The 13203-nt window shown below is 42.7% G+C and overlaps 1 protein-coding gene across 4 annotated transcripts in view; it reads right to left on the bottom strand.

The window, feature by feature from the left end:
• Window positions 1-7169: 7169 nt before the first annotated feature.
• Window positions 7170-13203, bottom strand: part of LOC121960465 (partitioning defective 3 homolog) — a 382155-nt gene continuing 376121 nt past the window's right edge. For all 4 annotated transcript variants that reach the window (XM_042510168.1, XM_042510170.1, XM_042510169.1 and 1 more), the window contains 2 exons: window positions 10184-11163; window positions 7170-7745 (listed from right to left, as the gene is read on the bottom strand). In XM_042510168.1, coding sequence (XP_042366102.1) covers window positions 10734-11163 — 430 coding nt within the window. In that variant the 3' untranslated portion in view covers window positions 7170-7745; window positions 10184-10733. The remainder of the gene's footprint in view (window positions 7746-10183; window positions 11164-13203) is intronic.

Genomic DNA, 13203 nt, shown 5'->3' with positions numbered 1-13203 from the left:
AAGTTAAGTCCTGTAACCTTGCCGTATGGCAGCTACTGTGGAACAAACAATTCATCATCCCTGCTCCACTGCATCCACAATCAAATTCAGATTAATGTTTAAAACAAAAACAAAACAAAAATCAAATTAGAGCCACTTAGAGTATGGATTGTTTGGTTTGAGGGCATTTATGCTACCAGGTCAATTAAAGCAAGAATCAATAAAACGATAATGAAACAATAATGAAACTTTGGCATCGCGCGGTGGGGAAAATAAAACAACCCAAGGTGATAATGCTAATTGCTGATATACAACTAAAGCATGTGGGAGCACGCATGAATCATGTATTTACAGTAATAAGGAGAATGCTGCTCCATGCGCAGATGTGCGTTTGATATGCATCACTGGCACACCATTAGCATTTTTGGACTGGGCTGAAGGCTCCCGGTGCCTCTCGCCTCCACCGCCTGTGACTGCAACAGATGGTCACCCTCCCTTTCTCACAGGCTCCACCCCCTGCCTGTGCACTCCCCCACAGGTGTCTAGCTCCCCACCCACCCCTCCTCCATGGTTAAATAATCACCGACAGCGGCCTCGCCCCCCCGTCTTCCATCCCCCGGTTGTCAAAAGGAACGCCATCCTTGCTCTGTTTAATCCGCTCTTACTCCTCCTCTCCTCGCCTCCCTCTTCCTCTCGAGGACCCACATCCCCACCCCTCACTCAGCACCTGTGAGGATCCCACCGAGAGAAGATAAGGCCTCTCCGTGAGTGGGGTTTGGCGATGAGGGGGGGTCAGGTAGAACAAAGAGGGAGAAAGCGCATGGAGACATTGGGAATTCTTGACAGCTGTTTCATTCGGAAGGCAATCTCCTCTCCCGGGTGCCATATCTGAAAAGGGGGTAAAAAAAGACGGAGAGTGGCTGCATTCTCCAGCAGAAAAAGGGGAATAGACGAAGATCTTTAGGAAAGTTCAAAGGATTAATTTGACACAAGGCAGAGAGGATGGTGGAAGGCAAGGAGGAGGAAAAGGAAGGAGGGGAAAAAATGCTTTCTTTGTCAGAGTAATTGCTCTCAGCCAGTCTAGTGTGCAAACTGGGGAGAGATTATAGGATTTATTCCCATGTAGATTTTCAACGGAGACGCTTTGCTGGAGCCATTCTGTTCCCTTCAGCAGAACGTGTGGCCCGGGATGTTCTGTATAAATCCATAAATACATAAATACTGCATGTCTTTTATTCCGTGGGACAGTGAGGCAGAGCACGGATCAAACGTGTGTGTGCGTCAAACAAATGAAATGTCAACATAAATGACAGCGCAGTGTGTATTTAGGGAAACAGAATGGCAGCTGCAAACCGCACGGCCGTTGTTTTGCAGCACAAGGCTTTGTTCAGTGTCAAAAGGCAGAAAACTCCATCCCAGAATCCTAATAGTTAAAGGTGGATGCAGTCAGCAAGAGGGACGGAAATACTAATTATAGATGCTATCGCACAAGTAGATGCTCAGTAGAATAATGCATTTATTTGATGTCGAAAAACACAGAAACAACCTGAATTTGGGGGAAGAGATTATTATGAGATCAAAACCGCGGCGCGTATTTGCATTTGTTGTGCTACTTTGTTTACCAGAATACTTCAAACAATGCATTACCATTTCAAAGCTGGTCAAGTACGTGTAATTCCTTGTCCACACACGAAAACAAGATGAAATTGTGTTTGTCGATTTCTGTTTCATTATATATTTTGCCCGCGAGCGGAGAGTAAAAGTGCAGCTATAAACCATCAGCTTATCTTTAGAATGAACTTGGGCTGACTCTCTCATGACTTGCATAAAGTGATTGGGGGTAAACAACATCGTGTGCATGACTGGACAGATGCCTCAAAGGCGCTTTTTGAAGAATCAAAGGCAGCTAGAAAAGAGACTGTCAATCCTGACAGTTTCTTTCCACATGTGTCGCCAATCAAACGGCCCTCAGAACACCTTCTGTTTTCAATCGGTCTCTTTGACAGGCTACTTTACTCGAGTAAAGGGCCCTGAATGTTCCCTGAGTGAGTGAGGAATATGACAGCTCCCATTACTTTCAGCGCAGCCCACCAGGGAATGCCCCGTAGTTGCCCACAAGCTTCTGTTTTCCACAGTAATATCTCTAATGGTAGTTAGTGCGTATCACTGCACAGCAACAGCATGTTGCACAAGCAAGAACAAACACCACCACCAGTTTTTACAAGCCCAAATTACACCCGAGTCAAGTAGCTATCATGCAAACAGTTCTGAGGCTTCACAGGAGACGGAGTATCATAAAAATGTTTTTTTTTTTCTGTGTAATGAAGTTGCATCACAACCTAAACAGAGACCCAAAGAGCGTTTCATGTGCTTGTGTTGCAGGTTTCACTGAAACCTCAAATCCCGCTGGAGTGTAAATAAAATGTCCAAGTAAAAAACATCAAGCCCGAGCTTTCACATGGCAGTGACTCATTGCACATGTGGAGGCTTGTTAGCTTGATTGTTCTGGGCTCATTTGTGGGGAAGTGCTCTCCTCACGACGCCTTCAGGGATGAGGCCGGTCCCAGGCAGCGTGTGACGCTCCATGGGTGGCATGGTGGGAGAGGGCCTCAGGTTAAATTGCCACAGGAAGAGGAGGCCCGTCAGGGGACTACTGTAAACTGGCTGGGACCTGGTTTGGCCTGAGGAGACCTAATTTTATGGTGTGAGCTGGGGTCAGTGATATTGTATTAGGTCAAATGGTGAGATACTACAGTTGATGGTTAACATGTGAGCAGAGGCAACACATATCAATTATTTTCTAAACTGGGTTGCACAGCTAAGTCCCTTTCAATAACATTATAAATTTTATAATCTTAAAAAAATTGCTGATATTTAAAAAAAAAACCAAAAAAAAAACATTTGGGGTAAGTAAAAAAACTTGATCTTAGATTTAGAATTTTTTTGACACACATAAAAGCCACTATAGCGAGGGCTCCATTTGCGTTTGTTTACATTTCTTTTCTTGCCACTACAGCGGCATAGATGGATGACGTTTTGTTTTTGCATATTGATGTCAATGGTCGAAGGTCGTAGTCTGCAAGTCAGTAGACGTTGTCATCGTTCAGTCGGCATACATCAAACTTGATGTCATACCCAAGTTTAACAGCAGTTTAACAAACTGCCAAAGAACAAAGAATTGGGCTTGTATATTTAGGGAGTGACTGATTGGAAGTGCAAACAGGTGAGCAGGAGGTGTGGTGACTGCAAACTCATGAAGGACAGGTGAAACTAATCAGGGTGAGGCAGAACAATTACTGATGCGGTAAAACACTAAGACAGGAAGTCAAAGCAGAAATGACACGAGTACTGAAAGTACAAAATCAAACAGAACTACTAAACAAGAATGAATACACGAAACAAGGAAAACCACCTAAACAAAGTCCACATGAACAGAAAATCCCAGATTATGACACATAAAGAGGATATTAAAAAAATAAAAAAATAGTCTTATTCACATGGTGCTCAACAAGATTATCATTAAAAAATTATGACTGACTTGAATCGCTCTCTCTTCTTTCTTCTAAAGACTCATGATCACCCAGCTTGAATAAATTTGACATTGCTCATTTCTTCCATATTGTTAAGTATGTGAGCTAAAGGAAAAATGATAGTCCACCCATATGCGATAAATTGAAGTACTTCAGATTTATGTCAGTCTTTAAAGTTCAGCAAGCTCAGTTTGCGGTGGCTTCATCCAACATCTCTGACTGCTATTAAAGGTCAACCAGCCGGCCTATTGCCTCAAACATTTCCCTCAAATTTCACATAATAATATCTTCCTGTGCAAAGTGCTCGGGTTTCTAGTCGATACAAGAGGAAGCGGGGGCTGTTCGGGTAAACACTGTACGCTCGCTCTGTTCCTCATCTGGTCATCTTTTCAGTATGCCAGTTCATCTGTGACTCTCTGTGTTTCTCACACACACACACACACACACACACACACACACACACACACACACACACACACACACACACACACACACACACACACACACACACACACACAGCCCGGTCCATGGTCTAGAGAGTGAAAGGCATTAGACCTCCTCCCTCTTCTCCCCACATATTACAGAGACCAGCCTCTCCTCTCCACACACTCACCAGATGTTGCCCAAAGCTTTAGGGAAGAACCCCCAGGTATGCATGTGTGTGTATCCGTGTGCGTGTTCATGTCAGCTATCTCACAATTGCGCATCTGCCGAGATTTATGAGCACGATTTTTCCTACTAAGTCGGCTTCCTCTTTTGAAATCCCACTGGGACAACAGATCAGGGATCAGAGGGAGAAGCAGGTTCTTCACCCCAAAACAGGTGACTCAGTTTTAGACCTCACCAGGCTCAAAAGACACTTTTTAAAAAAAATCTACTGGCAGTTCACACGAAACCCATCTGCTTCTCATATCAACACACTTGCAATTGCCAACACTGGGGTCTACTGGTTTGGCCTGCTGGGTCAAGAGGACATACTGGAGTGATGAAATCAAACTGGCAGAATGAGTCTGCCGTTGATCACTGTAGGAAAAGGTTTTCATTATGGAGTATTATGATGGCAGGAATGCAAAAGGGGGATATTAAAGACTCGGAGGAGCTCTTTCAGTGTGAGTAATGATCGGACGGAGCGGGCCCCGAAAGACAGCTTTACTGTTCCCTCAGGCCTCAAAGTGTTAAGGGTGCAAGATGATACTGCAGAGTACCTGCTAGGTTACATGCTGCGTTCTGTATCATGCTAGGATGAGACCTATTGTGTTTTGATGGCTGTACATTACCTCTATAGGTACGTCGACTAGATTTATATCTGTGATGGCTTCTGTAGTGATGATGTTACACGAGTATCCCTTCTTCACATTTCCACAAATCACAACAGAATAATAGCCGCAGAATGAACATTTTATTGTCTATAAAAGCTAAAGTTTCTCCAAACCATATGGTATCTATAATCTTAAATGGTATTTGAAACCTGGTGAGGACCATATTCTCTGTGCTTTATTTAACCCAATCAGTCCCACTGGAATGCCAGTGACCAGTCCACTGTTTTCGAGAGGAATCCACAAAGACCGATTGGTCTGTTTCGATGTCAATCAACATGTCAATAGCTCCGGTCCTTACAAGCAAATTGAGCTATCATTCCTGCATGGAACCTTTCTGCATTATTGTGGCAATCCAAAGCCATTTTCAAATGCACTGTGGACAACATCTGAAGAATCAGGTTTGGAAATGGTCCAGAGTTGCCCTTTCACACATGTGGCATACAACACGAGATTGTCAATGTCAGGTGAGTTCTCACCTACAGGAAATTCTCAGGTTGGTTGAGGGGGGGCGTCACCATGGCTGAGCATGCAGAAGATAGGACATGAGGCAAAAAGTACACTGGGGAAATTGCAAATGTTTTTTTCCTCCTTAGTTCATTCAGAATTTGGGTATAAACATTTAAGTCTGTTGGTGTCCGATGCTCTCAGCAACACAAAATCCCCAACCTTGCCACCAACCCTAATTTCTATCATCCAACATAAATCTTGAATGCAACTGAAAAAAACAAACAAAAAAACACATTAAAAAATCCCCATTTTCAAACATTCCTTCCCAATTAATCCATATCTGAAACAAATGAGAGACTTTGAGAGGCTGGTGAATTCAAGTAGATTTTGGCCTGGGAACTGAGAGGGTTAATGTCATTATAATACTCCTTGACAGCTTAACTTTACAGCTTGAAACACTCAAATATTCTTCTGATGTACATTACACAAAATTTGCACTCATAAGCTTTGTAAAAAAACAAAAGGGTATCATCTGCATTCAATGAAATAACATGAGCTGGTCCATACACTGAAATAATATAAATATACAAACATGTACGAATCAAAACATCAAGTCAATAGCAAACATCATTGGTAAAAGACAACAGCATTGTCTTCCACAATATGACAGGTAGGAAATGTATCTTTAAACATTCCTTACATTTGACCAAGTTGAAAGCTAAAATGCGGCCCCGGGCTTCTAAAAAGCACCGACTGTAAAGGCAGACTGGACTAAGCACAGGATCATTTCTTTACATTTCCTCTGTTGACACTCAATCACAGATAATATTGAGGGAAATTGACTGTGGCTCAACAGGGATGTTCAAATGGAGTTACGTAGTCTGGGCAAATATCCACAGTTTGGTCTCCTCTCCCTCTTCACCTTCATTTTACCCAAATCCCCAAAGGTGATTTATAGACGAGTGAATGTCTTTATCCCGGATGCATGTGCTTTCTAGTATATTTCCACCCTGACCAGACCGATTCTTTCAAAGGCCTCTCCCTTCCTCAGGATGAAGACAGATTTGGCAGGAGCTCTGTGATGCGGGGCCAAATCCTAAATCCTGCCTTTCCCCCCAGAGTTGAATATCATAAATTTGACTATTGTCTTTATCACCATAGGAGTCATCACAGGATGTTATTAGAAGTTCAGCCAGCTCAAGGCGAAACCTCCCGGCCAGCCGTTACATTGACCTACCAGGAATGGACATTAAAGAGATAAAGAGACAGGGAGGCCGTGTTTTTACTTTTCACTGCCACTTCAACAAATGTGGGAGCCACATTTTCCAGTTATGAGAGGAACAGTTCCCGAAAATCCTTATTCCTTTCATTTTTTTTCTTCTCAAAACTGTATTTTATTTTTAGCTGGTAAAGGCATGAGGAGGGATCTGGCAACCAGATGACTGACAGTAAAGTCTTTATTTTATTACATCTTCTGGGTTTTACTAAATACAGCTGAAACACACACGCCAAATAACGGGAGAAGAATTCATTTTTAATTCTTAAACCAGTAATATCATATCTTAAAAACTGTAGTAGGGTAGCAGCACGAATTAAGGTATTCATTATGTGCCTTTAATTATGCATTTTATGTCGCTGGTGTGTTATGAAGAAGAAAAAGCTTTTGTGAATGTTAAAGCAGCGCAATCAATGGAAATTACTGTTACAAGAATTTAAATCCACCCTCAATTTATTCACTGAAAAAAAGTTTATATTGTATGTACAGAGAATGGCAGAAAACAGTTCTTAATGATACACTGTTGTAAAAAGGAAAATTGCACTGTGCTTACATATTAGTCATTTTTTTTTACCACCGTAGTACCATATTGTGGATAATAAAATACAATGAGGGATGGTCATAAAAACACAGTGAAACAATAATAATATATTTCTCATTTCTCCCAGGATAAAAAAAAAAAAATTCCCCCGAAACAATAGCTTTATGGGAAGAATCCATGTGTCACAGAGGCGGCGCACAAACATTAATTACACAGCGGGAATAATAAACGTGCATTATTGGATATTATCAAATTTGCATATGAGGAGGGGAAAAAAATCGGGAGATATTGCAGGCACTTGAACCCCTTTCGCAGGTCATGATGAGACACATGAAACACCATTTAAAACATCTTCTGTGTCAGAGTTGGACTTCCCTCACACACACACACACACACACACACACACACACACACACACAAACAAGACCCAGTCTAATTCAGCACCACATGAAGGAGATAAATGAAGAGGAGAAGAAGTAGAGACAGCAGAAGTGAGCGTAGCCTTGTTTGTAACCTCCTGTTTGTAGTGCAGACTCAGAGGAATAGTTGTGATTACTCCATTGACTGAATCATCTGCAAGGTCAGGCCTCCCATCTTCTCTCCCTCCTACTCCTCTGCTCCTCTCCCACTCAGCAGCCAAGTGGTTCATATGGCTGCCAAGACATATTCATAGACATATTGGAGCATCCAGTTACTGGCAGCGTTCACAGACACTTAAACACATGTCCATCCACCCACACACACACACACACACACACACACACACACTGGAACATTGTTAGACGAACAACTTTACTATACTGTATTTTACATGCTTTTTTATGTGTGAGAACTCTATTCTTTATGTACTTGTGAGAACCAGAGATTCTCCACCAAAATATATCCTACTCCTGAGGTTTATTTGAATTTTAATCGATGGGACATAAACAGCTGCTCTTTCTCTATGACCAACAGCTGTGGAAATAGGTGTTATTTATACATTTTTCGTGTAGATGACTGGTAAGAAACATTGCATTGTTTGTAACTTCCCCTGCTCTTTGCTGTGTTTTTACAACAGACTGTATGAAATAATGGACGCAGCCACCCTGACCACTGGTTTATGAACTCCCACTTTGAAGTCTCAAGTTTGGCATGTTGGCTGTTGCCCTCTTAAATTTCTTAAAGTGACTGTATTTGGACAAAAAAAGTGGAGCTGTGGAGAAACGAGGGTTGGATTGGACTCATCGACTGTGGTGATGCACATAGACAGCTTGTCGACCAAAGTGACCCTGAGCAAGCAGCAACTTTGAGCCTCAGTCATATTAAGACAGAAGAGATATAAAAGAAATGCAGCTCTGCTACAGTTGTTATGGGGAACTTAACCATAGAGACAAAAACGTTTTTGGTACCAGGCTGTAAACATGTTAATTTCTGCTGTAAAGTTGGACATTTTAATGTGAGGCTCTTTGGGGATTGACCAAATTTTGGAGTCAGCCTCGAGTGGCCATTAGTGAAACTGCAGTTTTGTGGCACGTTGAAATCATTTTTCAGCCCATGTTTGCCGCTTAGTGTTGACATGCACATTACTGTAAAAAAACAGGGATCAGATGGAGTTTTCCACTGAATTCAAAAACATTATGTAAACCAGACACCTAGTTTCCATACTTGGTGTAGAGGATTACAAAAACCTCTGCCAGATTTCTCCTAGAAAACACAGATTTCTTGGCCACACCAAATTTTACTTGCATGCATTTCCATGACAAAGAGAGGGAAATTACCAGTGGCACAGCTGAGAGGATCATTGCATATAGCAGTGCTTTCCCATGTTCAAAATCATTCCCTCCCAAAGCCAGCCAGAACTGAAATTGACCAAAGACCCGCCTGAAGTCTGAATGAGACAGTACCTATTGTTACAATTTTTAACATTTTGTAAAATTAAATCACATTCATCATAAAGCAGCATATTGTGTTAAATAACTAGGTGATACATCAAAAATCTTGTTGGTGTAGGGAAGAAGTCTGATTACTGAACTGCTGCATTATGTACAGTCACCAGGTTACTATTGTAACCTTGTTCTCCAGCGAACTGTGCAACCTGGTTTCTTAAGTGCATGTAAATGTACCGAGGGGAAAAATGAGCCTAATAAACACAAAGTCTGGGTAAAATAATAAACTAATTATTAGCTTCATACTTAACCTTAACTTCAACTAATTTTAACTGGATCCTAAAATGAATCCTCACTTCTTTCAGGAAAAACAGCCTCACTTTAAAAAAAAAACTCCTTTGTCTGTTTAAAGATTGCTCTTGGATTAAAATCAAAGACACGCACACAAACACGGGGTCATACATATACACTCTCCCACACACCAAAAATGCACCGCTAATTATTGACTGAATGGTGGAAAGGCTCCCGAGTGGTTTTTCTACCAATGGAAATAATCATGGAAGGAAAACAAAATCAGCTCCATTGTATCGGGCCGATGGACGGGCAGTCCCACACCGAGGCCACCTACGGCAGAGCCGCTGTGGTTTCCGAATGTAACCACCCTGATGAAATATTCAACAAGGAACAACTCAGACACCTAGGGGCCAGCGCGCTCCGGTTACAGCCACATCAGCCAAGGCGAGGACGGGGCCAGAGCCACGCCAGCAAGGTCGCTGTTTTTCCCTTCCCACCATACGTGACAACATACACACACACAAAGGGGCCCATTCATTTTTAATGAGGTACATTAATTAATAACCCAGATCTGACCCCATTTATTCTGCTGCCTTTCCGGGGTGGGCGGGACAGGGTGGGAATAAAGGAGATCTAAAGCTGTTTTCCTCCATCCGAGAGTGCCGTATGGTGAGGGTGACAAAGTGAAGGGGAGAGATAAAGCAGCCAGCAGAGGAAGACAGAATTCAGGATTATCATATTGAATGGGGGGGGGGGGGTACACACTCTGGGAAAGTGTTGCATCTGAAACCAAAACCTAAGACTCCACAGCTCACACAAGCTGCTTAACCTCCACAGTCTGTCACTACATGCTAACTCCAGACACACACACACACACACACACACACACACACACACACACACACAAGCATGCACACGAGCTACACACTCACATGAACTCATGGTGCTTGACAAAGTCTCCACCAACAGCAAAAATAAGCCTTCTTCACACAAAGCGTGGTATCGACTGAGGTCACCGCCGGGGCCCGAGTGGTGCAAAAACATGCCTGGGCCGTTGCTGGAGCTCGGGGTGATTGTGTTTGGGACGAGCTGCTGTCAGATGTGATGCTGTGCTGTCTGCTCTGCTGAATGTATCACATGGATGGGTCAAAGCTGCAGATCATGAGCCCAAAAAAAAAAAAAAAATTGGGCTACCAAAAGGTGAACAATCGATGGGCTGGAAGGCACTTGTACACAGAGTTAGACGATCATGATTCTGGACAGTAAAATCATTTCTTTTTGATGCAACTAAAAAGGATACTAGTTCATATTAAAAAAAAACTTTTTTTTCAAATATTAACATTTTCAGCAGTCTCTTAAAAATCTTTGTATCTCAGCTTTTTATAAAAAGAAAACAGACTGTTGCCCTCTTTGTGTTTTTCCCTGTTAATGCTCTTTAAAATCAATCCTGATCTCAGAAATGTTGTTTTTCTAGTTCTAGTCTCAGGAGTAAAACAGCCTCCCTTTCTCTGAACCCTGGTGTCTACTTAGCTTGGCGAGCTGAGAAGGCGATGGGGGCACGTCTTGTCTGTAGGGGCCCTTGGACTGAGATGGGGCCGGCACCGGGGCAGAGCCCGGGGCCTGAGTGTGGTCTCTGCTGTGGTCGTAGGTGCTGCCGCTGGGGGTTTCCTGCACAGGAGGCGGCCTTGCCTTGTTGGCCTCCTGCTCTCTGCGCCTCTGCTCCTGCCTCAGCAACTCCTGAGTCTCTAAGAGGACGCGGGCGTTGAAGTTGGACGTTCCCAGGTAGCCGTTGCGTGATCCCTGGCTGCCTGAGTAGCGAGGGTTCTCCTTGGATGTTTGGAATCCCTCCACTGACAGGTACACCTTGTCCCATGAGTCCTGGGACGCCGTGCTGGGGTTCTTATGCGGTTGCCTAAACACATGGAGGCAAGTAAAAAGGTCAGTCATGCTGTTGAGTAAGTCACCTTAAACATCACCTGAATCTAAAGGAACCAGAGGAGGAGAGTACAGCTGATTGCTTTTTTTCCCGTAGCGGCCCCTGGGTCAGCACTATTGAAAGGGAATTCTAAAAGAACTGCACTTCAGCAGAGAATGCAGCTATTTTCACATTTTGTGGTATTAAAAGGGGGATGTGGTAGTGGTGCTGAGTTAAAAAAGTAAAGGCAACATAAGTGGAGCAAAGAGAGATCTGTTATAGTCTGCTGCATGATTACACTGAATCTGGTGACATGAAGACAGAGACATGAAAGAGACAGGAAACAGACAGGGGAAGCCTGAAACGCCCTCAGCACTATTAGTTCCACATTGTAAACAAACACAAATGTTAAAACCGCACAGAGAAAAATGGCTGCTTTCATCCATTTAACTATTTTTTAGACATGCAGACGGGTGCACTTACAGCACAGACAGAGTAATGGCAGGCCTAACGGCGTTATCCGCCTTCTACTCATCTTCAGTCTGCCAGCCAGCCCCTTCGCTGACAGGACGGCCCAAGATGCACATATTATCTCTCCTACACAAAAAACTAAGCATGCCTCCCGCCACACATGCCCCCCTTTCCGGAAATTGGCCCTGGCAAGCTGTCATCGGGAGCTGCCAGGTCTTTGGCTAAAGTGTAGAGTCTGCTCCCCCATTATTAGGATCCATTAAGGCCGCCGCGCAATGGAGGACCTGTGACAGTGTCTTTTGCGTCAGGGGTGCTAAAAGAAATCCCATTCACACCTCACTGACCCGCTGTGTGCTTAAGAGGCTTTTGAGTTCAGGGCGCAAAAGCCTGCAGAGGGACACAAGGGCGCGACGTGCTTTTAGGACAAAATGCCGGAATTTCTTATCTGGCCGAGACTCATTCCAGAGAGGCTGACAGGAACAAAAGACAGAGCAGGCTATTTACTGGTTAAAGCACTTGTGTTCCTGACAAAATATCTAGCGTTTTTAAAATCTGAAGCCTTACAATAGAGAAAATGACAATCAATTCTGCCTTAAACCTTGATTTCTTCTTTCGTGTGTGCTAAAATGTTGCATGACAGGGAAAAAAAAAAAACTTAGATGATAAATTTGACTGAACCAAAAAAACTTGATTTATAGTTGTGTATTAAAAGCTTACATGGTAGCTATGGAGACCACACATAACCACATAAAATGCATCGTAGCTGATGTGTTTTTCCTACACAACAATGTAACTGCATGTTGGGCTCAGAGATACCACTTGTGAACTGTGTTTGGTTGCTTCTGTTTCCTACTACAGGTTCCTGAGATTGTTAATACTGAAGACAGCATTAAGGAAGTTTAAGAAAAACTCAGTAATCTGTTGCTTTCAGAAACACTCATCTAGCAAAGTCATCTCCACAGCAAACTTCTGCTCACTGTAATTGCCTGTAATTGCCAATGTATAACTAACATAAACATGTCGAATGCACCTCAACAGTCTTAGTCTGAGACACGGCAAAATAACAATATAAGTTACACAGATGTACCTCCTGTAAGCACGTGCATAGACCTCTACCATTCTAAATCACAAAGTGAAAACATTGTTACTGTGTGGAATAGAATTCAAGATTAATACAGCCCGATTGTTTACTTGGCTGCAGAAATTTGTCTTTCTACAGTGGAAAAAAATATTAGTAAAAGCTTTTACCAAACTTTTCACCAAAACATGTTACAGTAGGAACATGAGCTTATTATACGTTTCTCTGACCATAGCATGGAACTGCATGTGGTTAGTGTCACTTTCTACTGTAAAAAAATCACCATAAAATCTGCAAAATCTTCAAAACTGGACATGTTCCAGCTGGAATCTGATATGAAATCAGGGAGAAATTAACAACATCAAGGAACATGATTCTATGTTTCTCTGATGTTAGCATGCAGCTACATGTAGCAGTGTATTTGCAGCCCGGTAATGACTACTGCAGCTCTTTCTACAATTAAAAATTATGAATAAAAGCTTTTAAAA

Source organism: Plectropomus leopardus, chromosome 21, assembly GCF_008729295.1.
Source record: "Plectropomus leopardus isolate mb chromosome 21, YSFRI_Pleo_2.0, whole genome shotgun sequence".
Taxonomy (NCBI): domain Eukaryota; kingdom Metazoa; phylum Chordata; class Actinopteri; order Perciformes; family Serranidae; genus Plectropomus; species Plectropomus leopardus.
Note: the sequence above shows the minus strand (reverse complement) of the source record. Positions and strands in the feature narration are given on the sequence as shown.